The sequence below is a fragment of the Zosterops lateralis genome (genome assembly GCF_965231275.1).
Source record: "Zosterops lateralis genome assembly, chromosome: 3".
Classification (NCBI taxonomy): domain Eukaryota; kingdom Metazoa; phylum Chordata; class Aves; order Passeriformes; family Zosteropidae; genus Zosterops; species Zosterops lateralis.
This window is the reverse complement of record NC_139764.1, coordinates 64059511-64078496: the sequence shown is the minus strand read 5'-3', so window position 1 is coordinate 64078496 and position 18986 is coordinate 64059511. Positions and strand designations below refer to the sequence as shown.

The 18986-nt window shown below is 35.6% G+C and overlaps 1 protein-coding gene across 8 annotated transcripts in view; it reads right to left on the bottom strand.

Annotated features, from left to right (window-relative positions):
* FAM184A (family with sequence similarity 184 member A) overlaps positions 1-18986 on the bottom strand; it is a gene marked incomplete at its 5' end in the record, with an annotated part of 73918 nt that overhangs the window by 17520 nt on the left and 37412 nt on the right. For all 8 annotated transcript variants that reach the window (XM_083857478.1, XM_083857481.1, XM_083857483.1 and 5 more), the window contains 3 exons: positions 13228-13374; positions 13568-13693; positions 15515-15676. In XM_083857478.1, the coding sequence (XP_083713604.1) occupies positions 13228-13374; positions 13568-13693; positions 15515-15676 (435 nt within the window). The remainder of the gene's footprint in view (positions 1-13227; positions 13375-13567; positions 13694-15514; positions 15677-18986) is intronic.

Genomic DNA, 18986 nt, shown 5'->3' with positions numbered 1-18986 from the left:
TCTGATAGTGTCATTTGATTCAGCATATCTTAAAATTAATTCTATGAAATTCATAACGACATTGCACATCAAGTTATTGAGTTAGAGCACATTAAATCCACCACTTAGCAAGAAATTAATAGCAGCATATCAAATACAACTTGTAGCACAAACATTGCTGCCGAACATGTGGGTTAAGTTTCTTTTTAAGAAGGACACAGCTTAAGCAGATTTGAAAAAAAAAAAGCTACAGAAACAAAAATTAGCAGTAAAACAGAAGAAAACAAAAAATCAAATTTAAACTAAATAAGCACAGCTCATTGTCTTTCAGATTCACCAAGTCTTTGTGTCTGGGAATACAGACTCTACCTTTAACATACACTGTACAAATAGTCTTGTACTTCAGCTACCTTTGAAAGAGATTAGCTACAATTGAAGGAGTGTAGGGAATGCCTACACTACCTTCTGCAAAACTCTTTACTAAATACATTATGTATGAATTTCATATAAAAATTGTACAGTGTCAGACCAAAGTTTTGTCTGATCTCTGGTTCTGCTTCCAGAAAGAGCTAACCAGGTTTACCCGAGGAAAAAAAGGTCAAGCATAAATGTAGGGAGCTTGACTCTGTTAGTCTACCTGGAACTAGAAATCTTTCTTAAACCAGAAAAGGTATTTTGGAGCAAATTTATAGAAGAAATAATAACAACCATTATCTGACCCCATAAAAACTTTTAGTATCCATAATATTCTGTGTCGAGTTCCATGCAGACATGCCAATGTGACATGATGATCTTCAATACTTGTAATGGAATGGAGTCAAAAGGAGTTCCCTTTTCATTTGCTGTATTCTACTCACGTTTCTACAGCTCTCCATCATTTCTCTCCTTACAGCCTTTTCCATACTGAATTGCTTTGGCTTAGTGAGTTCCTCCTTGTATGGAAGTTATTTCATATCTATGATCACATCTCTCCTACTTTTACCCCTTTTCTATTTATTTTTTTTTTTAAGATTAGGAGACCAAAATAGCACAAGTTATTTGAAATGAGAGTAAATTCTTTTTTTATGTAGTGATTTATCCAGTTTTACATGTTACAGTCTGTTTCTCTCCTATATTCCTAAAGTTTTATTTGCTTTTGAGACTCCTACTGAGCACTAAGGTGACTTTTCATAGAATTATGTATCATAGTCTCCAAACCTACTTTCTATTTATAACAGGTCAAGGTATGGCTCATTTTTTACAGAAAGAGTTACAATTGTTTTCTGCCTCGTGGATCATTTTTACCTACACTGGATTTCATCTGCCATTTTATTGCTAAGTCCCTTGGTGTTTGACAGCTATTCTGTTCTGAATAAGCTTTTACAAGCTGCAAAGTTTCTGACCTTACTCATTTCTCAACAACCTGTAAAAGAAAATATTTTGAGCAACAGTCTAACTCTACAGATAATCTAATTTCACTGTGGTAACAATTAATTTTATATATATATATAAATATAAATATATACTGTATTTTTACTGTATATATATATATACACACTGTATTTTTTCTCTTCACACCTAGAAACTGACTCCACAGAAGTGTTGTAAGTGTTCATGTACTGTGAGTGTTTGCACCATGCACCTGCCAGCATGGTCAGTTCTGAATTGTTATATATATGCATTATCTTCTTGTACTGCAACATGCTATTGTCTTCCTTCTCCAGGAAAAAAAATAAGCTATTTTACCTAAACTTTCCTTTGGTCTATTCACATCCCCATCTACTCTAATTCATCTCATGTTCACTGCCGGGTCCTTCTCTCCTTCCCACCTTTCTGTAACCTCATATCTACACCTACCTGGTCCTTCTCTTCATCTGTAAGCCCATTCTTACTTGCCCCTTTGACCATGTTTCTATCCCTTAGGTTTCTCAGGATATTATCCTGTCCTGTTCACCCTGACCACCAGGGTGAATAATTCTAGGAGAAGTCGTGCCCAGTCCTGCAGAACCTCAAGGAAATTAATGATCACACTCTAACGAGCCTTTCATGATAACAGTCAAATGGAGTCAACCACAGTGACATAGGCAATTTTGTATTAAAATAACATGAAAAAACATCTTTTTGGCTTGAAGTTAAATCTATCTCTCACTTAAGTTCCTACTCCAAATTTTGACAATTATCAGTATATAATTTATAAATATGTTGAGCATGGGTCAAGGGCAAAATGATTTTGTGTTCATTTCTGTCTTGGAAAGGCAGAAAACATTTTAACTGAGATGACTAAGAGAAATCTGACATCTGGGCAGGAAGCCATCTTCAAAGAGATCAGGAATAAGAAAGAGCAGTTCATCCTTCCACCAGATTAAAGTGACTGCAAAATCATAGCCTGAAACGAGTCAATGTCTGGAGATGTCTATTTGCATCAATAGACTATATAGAAAATAAAGGACAATGAGGATTAAATGATTCTAGCAAGCAAGTCAGATTAATTCATTCTTCCAATAGTTTTTGATGATGAAAAGTACAAAAAAAGTTTAAAATATCAGTCTTTTTAGAAGAGCATGTGATTTTAAATATTATTTTGATTATTCAGTGCATAGACTGATATCCTTAAGAGCATGTTCTAAGAACATTAGTGCCTCTTTTTGTATGTCTTTGGACTACCCTTTCTGCACACCTCTGTATTGAGGATTCAAAATAAAAGAGCTCTAAACACTATTCTCTGAACTTCCAATACTTTCGTCCCAGGTATTCAGCACATTAAAAACATGAGTGAGAATTTAAAAAAAAATAAATAATTGAACGAACAGTTTGGCTACACTTATGACTTACACTGCAAAACTGGAAATTATAATAGAGCATCAATCCCATGCTTTGTAGAAAGCTCTGCAACATACGTCTGCACTGCCCACAAGCTTGCTTGCATTAACAATGACATAAAAATGCTGCTCATGGTATGACCACGTACACAGTGTTCGATGCCAGTGACACACACGCAGTCACACAGATGAGGGGGATGCACTACACAAGCTTTTGATAGCAGCACATGTTCTCGTCTCAAATATTATCATGTCTCCCGTTTCATGGGCTTAAGCTGTAAAGCAGTACTGCAGGATATGCAGGCTGATCAGTGCAAGCATGCCCTGTTCACAAGCTGTAAGTGCAAATCACTTACATTGCTGATAGATTTATGCAAAGCTTCACCGAGACAGTGCCGCTATGAAGGAAAGATCACAGGAATAAAGGGAAACATTCAGAAATCAACTAAGTAAAAGAAAAAGGGATAAGGAAGGAAGGGTAAACATAGAACATTAATTATAATTTGATTACAGAAAAATAAGTTGAAAGCCATCTGGAAAAAATATGAATATGTTTGACTTCGTCTATAAGCTAGTGAACACAGAACAGAATGATGTGGTTTACCATGTTATGTTTCTGACACACAGTGTAGCATTATCTCGTTAACGTAATGTTACTATATAGACATATTACACAGCTGAACACTTTTGAAGTTATCCACTTGTTTTCTCCTTTACAGCAAAACAATTAAACAACTTTGGGAAGAAATCATTAAGTACACGAACAGACACTATATAAGGGCATAATCAACAATCAGCTGTGTGTCTTAAATATCAAAAGCATATTAAAGATCAAATTTCACTGCTAAAGGGTAGAAAATGAGTTTAGTCTTTAATGAAAACATTTCTATTAAAATATTTTATCTTTCTTAAAATTCAAAACCAAATGGGTACATAGAAGACTATTCCTGAAAGTCTCCAGCTATAAAATGTCTTAATGTACCACTTATACTAGTGATGATTACTAATGAAAAGCAAAAAATCCCAACATATTGCCAAGTAAATGCTTTATGAAATATTATTGGACATACAAATAATAGACATAATTCATATGTATATAAAAACACCTGTGTGTTTATACATATAAATCATGTGGGTAAGCACACACACATGCACAGAACAGAGTGATCAGAAATTAAGTGAGAGCAATTTCAAATCCGGCATGACCACTTTCCCCTTTTGTCACAGGTCAGTCAAGAAGATGGCTTTCTCCAGGAGACAGCAGGTATTCTGACACCAGCCTGAAAGCCTATAGGTGGCAACTATTAGGTAGCACTTTGCCAAAATACAAAAAGAAATTATTATTCAGTCTCAAGAATCTCAAAACAGGCACAACATAAAAATACATTATTGTGAAATATCCAAAATAAGCTTATTGAAATTGTAAGAGAGTTATAAGCAATAATTTTCTATGCAAGAGTGGAACACTAGGAGGCAACATACTCCAGCAGACAAGGCAAGAGATCAGCATCTAACAGCTCCAATTCCAACACCGGACATTGACATTGCTGGTCTGAACAAATCCACTCCATTTTTCTGTGCTTCCTCTCCCATCTGTTTGGTTTGTTTAGGGGGGAAGCTGTTACAAGCAGGAATGATCTCCTGCTAAATAAATGTACACTTTCTAGAATATTTGGGACTTTATACTGGTGGATATATCTATGCAGCTCTGTGGTACAATTAAGAAATACTTATGATTTTACACTTGAAACAGTAAAGTTCTCACTGTAATACACTGAAGAGAAGTTCCAAGTAAAAGCAGAATTATATAGGCTAGTCAACTTGAATGGGGGTTCATTCCAGCAAAACATGTAGCAATTTAATCAGATGCAGCTCTGTATTCAAAAGTATGCAGAATACATTTAGAATGCAGAACTCCAGAATAACACTGGTTTAACTGTTATTAAGAAATGTCATAAAAATTCCAGACATCCTTATGAGTACTTCTATAGCAAGGTCCATCCATGTACTAGAGAAAAAAAATGGTAAGAACCAAAAAGAATGCAGGCCTAATTATTACTGTCTGTATGTCTATGACAGGGAAAAATGATGATTAAAAAGCAAGGAAGAAGGTGAGTTAAATCACTATTTCTACAGGGTGGAATTCAAGATTTCATTAGTGATATTACTGTGGTATAAGAAATCTTTTGCTCAATTCTCTTTGAAATCTATGGGGTGTACAAGTGAATTAATTTACTTTCGAAAGTACAGAACTTCTGAAAACACACCTCTACTTGGTGTATATATATTAGCTAACCTGATTTCACTTTATTTTGCTGTCTCATTTTTCAGCAGAAGTATTACCTTCTCCACCCTCAGCATATTCAAAGCTAAGCCTCAGTTCTAACTAAGAGAGCTTCATCATGACCAGAGGAACAGTAGAGATGCAGCAGAGAATAGAATCTGCATCTTTATATGCAGCATCTTTAGAATCCACTGATCATTGCAGGCTACTCAGCAGGACTGAAAGACTTTGCAAGCAATATATGGAACAAGATTGGAATTCCCAGCTCTCTTTAAACACCTCTCCTAGAAGAGGCGACTTTTCAGTTTAGCTGGGCAAATGTTCAAGCTTTATGTTTGCTTATTGTAATGAAAAATTGTTTGTGTTCCCATCACAGCTGTCACAGTGGCCATTTTTAGTGATGAAACTGTGTCATTTTCCTCAAGAAGGACATTTACTGCACTAGTGACATTTTCACATTTTCATTCAGTTATCTTGTTTCCTGCAGGACATTAACTTATTGAATGCATGGAAGTTCTCCTGTTTTATGATTTCTCTGAACCAAAAATTACTTTCAATCAGATTAGAGAGGCTTGACACTTAATTTCAGCATCAGTCTTCATATCACCCAAAGATCAGTTATGTAACACTTTCCCCTCACTGACATTTCAATGTCACATTGTGTCACAATCTGACTTGGCTATATGGTTTGCTGCATTTTCAAAACACTGCTGGCAAACAGGAATTCTTGTGTAAAACCCGAGACCCTAACTGGGAAAGCTCCTACTTTATCTGTTTTATCAAAGCAAGTCTAGATTGCTACACAGTCTTTGCTTCATTTTAAGAATGACCTCCCAGAGATGCTGCTTACCTTCCTGAAGAACAAATCCTATGTGCACCCATCAGACATTAGTAAAGGAAATGAGTTTCTAAAGCACCTCACACAGAAGCCAGAGGGACCTTTGGCATAAGCCCATTTTATCCAGCTAATAATGGCAACAACAACCCTAAAACTCTCCCTGGAGATAGGTCTTTGAAGAGAAGGACTGATTTGTCAGCAGATGTACAGTCTCTGGCTGTGCAGTGCTTACGTGGCAGATGACTCCACAGAGATTTGGAAAGCAGCTGTTTGCTACTACAACATTTTGTACTTGGCTCGAGGCTTGTGATACGCTAGGAACTGGAGAACTACATCAAAGTTTGCCCTCTCTGACTGCTAAGAAAAAGCATCATCTAGAGCCCTTTCCCTATCTCAAAACTCAACAGTTTTCTGATGAGGAAAATGAAGCATATATAAAGCATTCTGAAATCTTTAATCATCTCTGGGATCTAATTGGTCCTGATTTCCTCCTGGTTTTGGAGCAACCCCAAAGGCAAAGTGCTAATTCCAGGATGCCAGAGGGTGGGAAACTTATTCTGTTGCTTTCTCTTTTCCAGTTCTAGGAATCTGTCAAACTTCTAAGCAAAATCATAGAATAGAAAGGGTTGGCCTAAGTATTTTGCAGATTTGTATCTGTTTGGATGTTAGAATACACTCTTTTAATCCAATAAACTGCAGGTTCAACGGTCAGGGGAAAAACAAGTGCATTTGAATGCCCTGATATTTTTTTTTAAGATTTTGGAAAGTGATTATAGAGCTTTATTCATTTATTTGTCATAATGCTGTCAGGATTTTAAAGATTATATACCACCTTGACTAATCTTTCCTGGAGCACAGAAGTATCATTGCCCTTAATCTAGAATTTTAATCATCTGCTGAATCTCAAACAAATTTTGCCCTGACAAGTTCTCTCTCATCCCTTCCAGGGTCCACTGTTTTCACTGGTTTTGAACAAAAGCAAAAGCTACTTGAGCAAGTACAGAGCAAAGAGGCTAAGGGAAGTGTTTAAGTGTTTTAAAACCAGATACTTGCCAAAGTCTTTATCTTACATTTAACAGAAAAACATATATAAATATAGGATTAAAATTTTGTTTTGGGGATAGTATTACTGTTGGATTTGGCTTAGATTTCTATTTACCAGTTTTGGAAGAGTGAACTTCCAAATCTCAAATTAAACTTTTTACTCATGCACAATACTAAGAATTTAATGTTCTTTTCATCCATTGATAAACAGAATTAAAAGCCTTCCCATCTCCTCCAGACTTACTGCCAAACAAAAACTCATGATATTAAATTTCAATTAGAAGTTTAGGATCAGGTAGACAGGTTTCTTTGGATATGAAAATATCAACTTCAAACACTAGCCTAGATATATTTTTAACTGAATTAAACATACCATGAGAGAAAAAAAATTAAGGAACCAAAAAAGAGATGAAAAAGTCCAGGAAGACATTTATAATAAAACAAACTCGCACCTGTTAGCATTCCTTCTGCATCCTACTGAAAAAACTTTGAAAACGCTGATTTGTTCTGTTGCTTTTATTTGCCTGTTTTGCTGAGTAGCTCTTAATTGTAAATGGTCTTTAAGGAATTTCCTCTTTTATATTCAAAATCTTTGAAACAAAGAATAAAATAATGACAAAGGTGTAGTCTAAGCTGAAGGGGCACACCAAAAGCAAAAGCTCGTAACAAACAGCTGAATGTTAGTCATTTGTTTTCATGTCCAGGCTTCAGACAACACTACAATGACCAAAGTGGACAGAAGAAATGCACCAAATCATCAGGATCACATCTCTGCAGAAAATAGGGAGCCCAGAACAAGATCGATTCTTTACTGAGAAGTAGAAAGTTGCAAAACCAGGAGAAGCACCCTCAGTAGTTCGCCCTCTGAGTCCGGACTATGAGATTACCCACGTGCTCATGTGAAGCAGTTTCTGACCTGTTTAAAGCATATTTGGAATACAGGAGCACCAATTCTTCTAAACCAATGGTGAGTGGCAGGATGCACACAGACAATGGATATAGGCAGAAAATCCCAAATCTCCCCTAATTCCCTGTGAGGCCTCCACAGGTTACAGCACAGTCCCATTAAGACCACAGTTTTGAGAGCTGTATTAACCTGTCAAAGTTTTCAACAAAGAAATCATGCTGCTTTTGAAAAACAGGTATCTACACATTGAAGAAGAACCATATAAAATATTACCCTGAACTGCATTCCAGGTTGCCCTCTATTCTTTCCTCCCTCCTTGGTAGGATTTTTCTTTTTATTCTTTTGGATTTCCACATTTTAGATTTTTATGTGCTTTTTAAACCTTGCCCGACATCTCTCACCATCCACTAGATGTCATGGTAGCCTTACTAATATTGAATACAAGAATTGTCAAAGCAAATTAAGAGGGAGTTATTTGAAATTTACCTCCACTCTCTTTCTGACAGACAAGCCTTTAAACAGGGTGTTCAGGACTATATCAAGTGACAGGGAGCTGAGTAAAATGATTCTGTGCTGAAAGTTTATCTCCCTTCTTTCTGGAAACTGATACAAGGTATGTGCAGGTTATTTCTTGCAGAAATTTCCAGCATTCATTTGACAGCAAATCTTCTAATGCAAGGATTACCCAGGCTGTGGAACAGGCCAGTAATCCTTGTGCTGGGAAAAGAAAGTAGTGTTTCCTGATTTTGCTAATGGGGATGCACATCAGCTCTGCAATAAGCACCTCTACACAGGCAAGTAAGGATCGAGCAGTAACTGCCTCTGGGTGAAGCCTGATCAAAAGCCATTTATAGATGTGCACAGGAGCTCAAGGACTTCTCTCAGCACTCCATCAACAACAGAATAGTCAGGATTTTTAGACCAGTATGTTAAGAATGAGTTTGTCATTTTCTGCAAACTACAATTTGAGTAGTAACTACATCAGAAGGAAATATTTACATTTTGATACAAGTCAGTTTCTCCTATTTTCTTTGACAGTTTAAAAAGGAGCATGCCATCACAGAAACAAATTCTGAAGAGGAAATCTCAACATATTTTTCAAAAGGAGACTTTGCAGTAGGAAAAGCAAACAACAGCTACTGAAATGTACATGGCACACTTTTGTCCATTCTTGCTGTATTAATTCTGGTATTTCCAAAAATAGAAGATGTATTTTTGGTATGAAAAGTGGACATAAGAAAGAAGAATGTCACATGTTTGACCACGTATAAAGCTATTTATGAATGGAAAAGCTACATATGGGAAAAATAACAAAAAACCCCATTTACTTTGCTGAAACATGTTACTGAAAAGTAAGGAAGATCGGAGAACCAATATTTGCTCACATATAGAAAAGCCCATCCACAGTGAGAACCATTGATTCAGTTTACTGAAAAAAAAGTATCACAAGAAGAAACAGATAAGAAAAATAGAAATCTTAACCTGTATGTTCCAGTGCCCAGAACTGAAGGTTACACAAGACAGAAAGGCAAATGAGAGAACATGCTCATGCTTCCAGAAAAGCCCTGAAAGTTCCAGCTATTTTGGCCTTGGCTGAAGCTTTCTCAGCAGTAAAATGTTTTTACAAAAAGCGTTAAAACCCCATTATGGAGCTAAGAGGAATGGAAAGGAGCTGCATATCTGAAATCACTGCCTATTTCATTATGAAACTCTCAAATGGATTGACATAGAAATACTTGGTGCAATTTACAGGGGAAAAAAATGGAAAAGCACTTTCTTTTTCATCTTCTAGAATAATTTCTCATCTCGGAGATAAAAACTACACATTTGGTCTCTAGACAATGATCTAAAACTACCGACCACATCTAAGTGTTGATGGTGGTTTGCAACCAGCAAGAAAGTGTTTAAGCACTTCATCAGCTGAGTAGCATTTTATTTCAAGAAAATTATTTTATTCATAACAAAGCTATACTGTTAGAATAACAATAATCCTACATGCATTCTGTGATGGACCACTTAGCACTACGGATATGAAATCAAAACAATTACCTAGCTTTATGCAAGAGCTAGATTCCACCTATCAAATGTGCAAGAAATAGAAGCAGCAGTAATCTGTAGATCAGAGTAACATCATCTGAAAAACTCAAATCAGCTTAGTACACTTTATTGGAATTATTTTTGTTATTTGAACTGTTTGGTTTGGGTTTAATTAAGATTTGTATCTGTGTCTGTTCATTCAGTTTTCCAGCACCAGCCAGCAGCATTCCCAGGTGGGCATACCCTATGTTGTATTTTTCTACAGTTCAGGTAACTATATTTAAACCTGTTTTTTCAGCCCTTCAGCCCTGTATGATTACATAACCATTTTTATACTTCAAGTTAGGCAATACACTTCTTTGTAGCTTGTTTTTAAATCAAATCAAAGATGCATCAATACATATTAGAAAATTGCATCTCTATTGATAAGCATTTAATTTCTGAATTCAACCTTTATGAACTGAAATTATACAACTAAGTGGTGAACCTCTAGATACTTTCTCAAAATAAAAGAACACACATCATTGTGTCCACATTTGTTGTCAGATCAGGATTTACAAATTATTTAGCAGAGACCCTGATCTTGTACTGTTTTGATAAATCATTGTATAATACTACTGGTATAGAGCAGACCACTATTTCAGGTGTAAAAATCTGAATTGCAGAAAGAGAAGCTGGATTCCCTCTCTTCCTAGTTTTATATAGGCTTCAGGCCTTTCAAATGGGTTTTAAATACATCTTCCCACAAATTAAAACCAGGGTGTAACAAATTCTACAATTTCACAGCCCTACTGCAATATCCCAGGCAGTTCTAGCTCAGAGTAGAATTTCTAAGGCGTTCCAGGACCTGTTCATTTCAGTACCTTATCAGTTCTGGAGGAGGAGACGGAGGAGTATCCTTAAGGAGTTTGTGGGTGACACCAAGCTGGGAAGAATAAAAGGTGGAGGGCAACACAGTGGAACGGGCACCTCATACTGAGAGACAGGGCTGCCATCCAGAGGGATCTATCTAGGTTATGAGTACAGGCTGGCAGGAACCACACAAACTTGAGCAAAGACAAATGCAAAGTCCTTGACACAGGAAGGACCAAACCCATCCTGGACCACAGATCTGCTTCCCACAACCTCCTTGACAGATGGCTAAACACAAACCAGCAGTGTGATGTGGCAGCACTGAGTGCCAGCAGCACACTGGGCTGCAGCAGCAATCAGTAGTTTGAGAAAAGGGATCAATGCCTTTGACTTGGCACTTACTGCACATCACCTGGAAGGCAAATTCTGTCTCCTCTTCCAGCTCATTCAGCTTTGGTACAAGACACATGTTGATAAACTTGATCATACTCAGTGGAGAGCTACCACCAAAAAGGCTGGGACTGGAACAGATATCCTTCTGAGGTAACTCTCTTTGCTTAGGCTAAAGAAGAAATGGCTTTGTGAGACTTAATACTTTTCCAGTACCTATGAGGTGCTCACAGAGAAAGTGGACCCAGGCTTGTTACAATGGTGTACAGCAGAACAATGAGAGGCTACAACTGAACTGAAACGGAGAAGGTTCTGTCTGAATATAAAGCTCACTATGAGGATAATTTAGCAATAAATGAGATTATTCAGAGACACTATGGAATCTTCATCCTTAGAGGTTATTCAAGAGCTGACTGGACAGAGCCCTAAGCAACCTGGTTCTAATTCAGTGCTGACTGATTTGAGTAGTCTCCTGAGGCCTCTTCCAGCATAAGCAAGTCTGTGATTCTGCGATCCAGGTCACTACAACTCTCAGAGATTATCTTTTGTGTACTGCAGTCAGGAGGAACTTACTACAAATCCATTTCTCCAAGAGTTAAGTTACCCATCTTTAACACTATGGTCTCGAATTCTCTCTTTTCCAGCTGTAATGGATAAAATACAGATTCTTACAGAGGGAAAGCTTAATTCCCTACTACCAACACTAACTTTTCAATCTTTATTAAATACCCATCCAATTCAAACGCTAGTATGGAAAGTCACAGCTAGATTGAAAAATAAATAGTTCTCACATGCTATTAATCTCTTTGCATACAGTTCTGATACAGTAAAAGATATGAAGTCAAAATAAAAATACAACCATTTTGCATATGGAGACCTCTTCCTAAGTCAGAAAATTCTCTAGTAAATTCCCCTTACTACAGTTAGCTTTCTGATTCCAAAATTTCTTGCACAGTCAGAAATAAAAAGTCAATTTGCAACACAGTAATTTTCCATCCTGAAACTGTAGGTTAGATTTAATATTGTATTTTTGAAAGGCAGAGATAAAAGTATGTTAAAACTATGGAAAGCTTAATATATCCCTTTCAAGACAAAATGCTATTTACAGGTAAAAGTAAAGAAAGTAAATGAAACTTGGGTAATGTGAAACTTAAAATCAAATTAGTCCAAATCTTATTATGTTCACATTGTAAAAAGTAACAGACCAAGAACTTTAAAAACCTCCAGCTTTTATGAGCCTAAACCACAAGACTTTACAAGCTTAAATTTCCCTGTCAGCAAAATATATTGTGACTTGCTCCTGTGAGAGGCTGTATAATCAAATGCGTGTTCAGTTATTAGACTTCCCAAATTAGCCGGCAAATTAAAAGCCATCCCACAATAACACCCTGGAATCACAGTCATTTAATGAGTTCCAAAATCTGTTACTCTTACTTTAAAGTGTGTTTGTTCATTATCAGCTATTTCTTCAAACTGGAGTCAATAAAACCAGTACTACAGCATTTATGGTTTGGAAAAAGTACAAAGCAAGTATTTTCTTTGAATTATCTAGTGTAACTGAGATTATAAATATGAGTTACCATTTAAAAACCTCAGTATTTACACAAAACAATGTCCAAAATCACTTAAGACATAGCTGTAATAAATGTGTCATAGAAACTGAGGGACATTTTGACTTCTCAGAAACTTGTATAGCGTTAATCTTGTACAGGTATGGGATTATTATTATTGTAAAGACAGGGGATACCTCTGAGTCCAAACAATTAGCATCAGTAGATATTTAACAGCACAACAGGTAAGCAGACAAAAACAAAACAATCTTGTAGTAAAGAAGTGAGACTGTCAATATTCTCTCCCTCCTCCCCTCAAAACTGAAAGGTTTTATTCACATTTAATATAAAGAACAACATTCATATAAAATAAAGTTATATCCACATATTGTTTATAGTATTTGATCATGATTAGTTTCAAAAGCCCTATGCTAAAAAATCTCATTTCAAAGCCAGATATCACAATTGATTTAATTTACTTGGTTGGTAATAAGTCACCAACAATTAAACTGTAATGGCTTTCCAATTCTCAAAGACACCATAGTTACCTGGTCTAAAAGATCTTCGACCTTTTTTTGCCATCCATCCCTTGCTGCATTTTTTTCACGTTCTTTCAGCTGCAACAGCTGAGTCATGGCTGCCTTCTTGTCCTCTTCATGCTGCAGCCTCAGCTCTTCACGAAGCTTATTACATTCCTGTCTACAAACAAAGGTCAAATAACTAAAATGCAGTGGGACCTTGTGAAAGAAGTAGGAAAGAATTACGATTTCAGTAATAATTGAAAAATCCTAAATAACAAACTTTTGCTTTATATTTCATTTGATAGCACATTTGTATATAATACATAGTTCATTTCTTATTAAAGAATAAAAAAACCAAAAACAAAACTTGCCGAAGATTTTCTGTCCATTTTATTTCCAAGTCACGTGCCATTCTGTCAACTTTGAACTTTTCCTCCTCTCTCATGGCAGCAATCATTGCCTCGTGCTGTTGTCTCTCCTGATCCAGTTCTCCCTGCAAATACAAACTTTACAATAGAGACTGATCAGCAGCAAAAGTGCATCTCAAACATTAAATGAATGTACTTATAATAAAAATATCAATTACAATTGGCTCATAAATTTGAACTACACCTTTTTCAGTGTGAAATTCCTATTTATGCACAATTAAGGCTTATACATCTCACGATATTTCTTACTTGTGAAACAGAAGTTTGTATTCCTACAAAAAAGCAATTTTCCAATAAGTAATGCTGCAATTTTTTTCCAAATACCATTACACTGAATCATAAAATAATTAATGTTGCAAAGAACCTCAAAAGGTTAACAAATCCCATTCACTGAAGGACTTACTTCAGAATTACAGCAGGTGGCTTAGGTACTTTGTCAAGAATGCTTTGAATTGTATGTTTAGAAATTTTTTAAGCATCAAATATCCAGTACATGAATTTCAAAGCCTGTGCTACCTGTATGTGATACAAAGCTCAAAGTTCATTTCTGTTCCTTGATGGGACAAGCCTGCTAGAAACAAGTTTTCAGTCTGAACACAGAGAACACCACCTTAAGAATTCCCATCAATTTCTGCTGAAGTTTTACCATAATAGAATAGTATTAAGTAACACCTAGAAATTCTACTTACATGAATGTTGTTCAGCAGTGCTTGCTTTGTTCATGAGAAGCAAACATAACCCCCTAAATTGAATTAGTATTTTTTAAAATGAGACCTTTTCTGAAGCATTTTGATATATTTTAAAATCTGTTAAGATAAATGTTACTGCCAGTAACCCACTATATTTGAATATTTGAATGTTTTTATAGGTGAAGAGAGCAATACTAGTTTATACGAACATTTAGAGACATAAAAATACAGAGAAAGTTATTCACTATAATACTATGCACTTCTAATGACTGAAGCTGAAAGAAATAAAAAATATACCAACAACCTATTTCAGGCTGGTTTTGTTAAGAAAATATGAAAACATGCTCAGTGAAAAAAAAATTATAATATTTGTTGCTCTACATGAAATATTTCTGTGATCTTGCAAATGCACATTCTTTACTGAGGAAACAAAAAGGAAATGTTTACCCTGTACTGCAGTCAATGAGCTATTGACAGACTAACTGGAAGTTCTATTTCCATCTAAGCCAATTAAAATGACAATACACTTGTGCCTAGGCAAATTAATTGCTTAATGGTATAAAGTGGTCATGTTTTCTAAGTGACAGTCTGCTATCTTTAAAGATATCCTAGCATATAGCTAAAAATTATTTGCAAGTCATTACTGAAATTCTAAATTTGAGTCTGAAATGAAGACTGTGTCCATCATCCAAGGAAAACATGGTATGTATGTATTGAAAAATCTCATCAAAAAGATTTCTGTGAATTCCAAAGCTCATAAGCTCTGGATCTTGTTTTGCAACATGACATGAGCTGTCTGGAATTGCAAATGTTAACTCACATCCTTTCATGAAATTCTATTAAAGCGCTGAACATATTTCATATGGACGTATTTTGGCAGCTACAATTTACATTAACCACAAAGATATGCTTGCAGCACTACCTGTTAAATACTAAAAATGTTTCAAAAACACAAAATACCCACCCTAAAACAACCAATCAATAAAATAAAAATTAAAAAACCCCAAACCCCAAAACAACCTATCCTAGTTTCAATTTTTTAAATTTTCTGCTCAAAACAGGAATCTCTCCTTTAATGAAGCCATAAGAGGCTCCTTATATCACATGTACCCTGCAGCACCTCCAGCCATTTTAAAAACAAGACCAAAATTGCCATGACTGTGCTCTGCACAATTTATTCTCCAACAGCAGGGTTACCTCAACACTATACAGTGAATCTGTGGTCTCTCGCAGTCTTGCTCTAGTTAATTCCAGTTCTTTCTGGAGTATTTCCTGAGCTTCTTGAAGACTGGAGATGTGTCCCTCTGCAGTCCCGAGGCCTTGCTCACTTTTTCGTACTAGGTCTTGCAGACGACACACCTGTAACATTACAAAAAACTCTGTAATTTCCATAATTATTACTAATGGCAGCCAAGCCATCCTGGTGTTTTCAGTGTTTCCTAATTCTGACCTAGACAAATTTTTGGTAACACTATCTATTCTCCTTTAATATCCCTTAATGCTTCTGTATTTAAAAACAATTTCCTGTAATATTATAGAAGTGAAGACTCAATTAAAGGATTTTTACAAGTAAAAAAGTATATCCAATGTGTGTTTGACGCACATTGCAATGAAAGGAGCTACAAAAAGATCTAAAATTGCCCCTAAGTTTACTGTGAGAAAGTATGTTTTAAGCAAATTCATGAGAAATATTTCAAAATACATAAACTTCAATGTAATATATAAATTAACTTGTGCTAGGGTGTAAGTTTCTCTGTTTTTAGATTGCTACCTGTCCAGCCTGTTTAAAACTCAACCTAGCAACTGTAGAATATAATGTAATACTTTCCCTAACTGCTATGTAACAATATTACTTTTTTCTGCCTTTTTGTGCTTCAGCTCCCCATCTGCAAAATGATAATACTACACTTCTTTGCTTCCAATAAAAACAGAAGAGACTGAACACTGTTCACCAGCTACAGCAAAGAAAAAGCTTTTTAAGTATGTAGGTTGGAAAAACAGAAAAATGGGAGGCAGGGAGGAACAAAGAACAGCAGCTAATTGGAAGTGCATTTTTTGTTGAAGCAATAGTCTATGCTATTGCCTTTGTATGTTGAGATATATTCATCCACAATGGAGCAAGTGTCAGAAGAAAAGACCAGCCTTTGGTTTATAGGCATGGACTGTAAGAATTATAACCACTCTTCCTGTTTGTTTGGAGGCTGTTTAAAACGATCTTTAATAACATCATCAGAAATCCTTTGCAGGGAGACAGCAAGTCCTTAGATGCCTGTGCCAAGTTGGTACAAACATATCAACATTCTAAAAGGCCTTGGGTGGTCTACAGTAAAAGGAAACAAATCTACAGAGTGAACAGCCAGTCTCATACTGAGACATATGTGAGAAAGCCACTATCTTGACTTAACCCGAACTCCCAAAAAAAATCTCTGGCAAGTACTTAAGATTACACTGCTCTTAAATAGCTTAGTACTAGAAGCAAGCCTAATGAGGCTTCAATCTTCCCTCATCCTTTAGCTAAGGTAATTGCCACCAGAAAGTCTGTCAAAAAGAAAAGAAGATGGCATGGGTTCAAAAGCAGCTTTCTCAGCAGGGAAGATAGAACTGAGCTAACATCCAGAGAAAGTAACGAATAAAAGCCTACTGTTAAATGACTTCTGTAACTTAAAGCAAACAAAAAAAAAAAGGAAGCAACAGCAGCAATGTAAGAGCTAAGCTAATGATGTGTCAGACACATCACAGAGTAGCTTTTTCTAGGTCAGTGAAGGCATTGAGAAACTGTTGTTAGCTGTCAATAGAGATCTAAGGCCAAGCTGTGGTTGCAACTGAGGCACTTCTTTCATGTGCTCAAGACAAACATAGTAATGAAATAAAACATATCTCGCCCGTATTACATGGAGTGGATTTACAGACCAACCCAAATTTATTGCCTGTATGTTTTCTCTCATTCTTTCACTATGCAAAATATATGGTACTACATTTAACCTGACAAAGGACTGTATATTGTATATATTGTATTGTATACTCAAATATTGGACAGCAGCTGGACCTAGTTCCCTATTTCAGTCTTCTGCTCCTTAGCTTTGGTTCTGTTTGGTTAACTCAGCATGCTTATGAATTTTCCAAGCCTGAATTTGATAGCAATTGGATAACAGAAACTCATCCTTAAAACATTAGAAGTTATTTCCTTCAAGGAAGGAGAAAGTTTATTGCTCATGAACCCAAGGGAAATTGATAGAGAACAGTTAAATTTAAGCCTACAGTGTTAGACAGGGATAGAATGACAATAGTGCTCTACTCAGATCTAATCCAGTAACAATGAAAGTTAGAGCATATGACAGAGAAGTTTAAGCTAAAAATAAGTAACTAAACTTCCTGTAATTTTGAACAGAAAAATGCAGCTGTCAATGATTTTGTTAAGATACGTAACAAATACATTATATTTTCATCAATTTGAATGCAGGTAAGCACACCTTTAAAAGAAAAAGAGCAGTTCCAGCTTAAACTTGCACCTTGTCTAAGCTCTGAAACAAAGATACTGGCAGCCCTCAGGAGGAAGAACCCTCATGTTTAAACAGCTACTCACAAGTGACTGATCAGCAGAGCTGCTGAACTCTAAAGGTGGGAGGTCCAGCTACTCTGCTAGTGCATAATCTCTGGCATACCCATCTATCTGGTACACCCTACTCTGAAAGTATATGTTAATATATATTTTCAGAATATATACCTTAATATATAATAATTAAATACATTATAGTGTTATTAATAGAGTAAAGTATTCAATATATTATTATTGCAGTAATATATAATATATTAACAAATCTATACTTTAATAAGTTTATCTATACTTTTGGAAGGGGAAACTTCCCCATTTAGTATATTAAAAACAGGCAGGTTTTTTTCTTAAGATAGCTTATCATTTGTGCAATTTGCAAGTCACCAGAATGAGACACTTGCTCTCTCAGATGTTGTACAGTACAGAAAGCAGTAACAAAAAATACTGCTACAAAATAATACTTAAATTCATGTTTAACTATCGCTTAAAGCACACACTGCATAGAGCTCACTGAACAATAAAGCTGATTGTTTTTGAAATATTTTCTTGAAAGAAGGAAAAAGTTCCAGAGAAAAATTATTTGATATCAGTACAATGTCTTCTAGTTTCAAAATACTGTATTATGAAAAGGTGGTGATTTCCAACTAAAAACATTTAAACTGTCTTGAGATATGATACATTTAATATTGATTGCATATATCAAGACATAGTAGATAATTTGGGTCTTACTAAAAGTATTTCATATGGTCTTTTGCTGAAAATACATGAAGATGATTTCCAAGTCAGGAAACAGACCAGAATTTATCATCTGTTAACTATAAACAAACATGGGTTTCCATGCAGTTAGATTTCCCTCTCCCAACATATTTTGTGCAGAGGTCTTTGTACCTAATAAGAAGATAAAAAGAATTAAAAATAAAGAGCTGTTTACATCAACTGTTTACATCTCTCTTGCTTTGTTAATTTTGTAAAGGACAATAAAATCATTGCTCAGAAGCAGTGAACTAACTAACTTGCCGTGTTTTAAGAATACTTCACTCTAAACAAAAGTAAGGCATTAAACACTCAACAGCATAGTCTTAGACCTGTCCTGGAGTCTAAGATGACTATTGATGA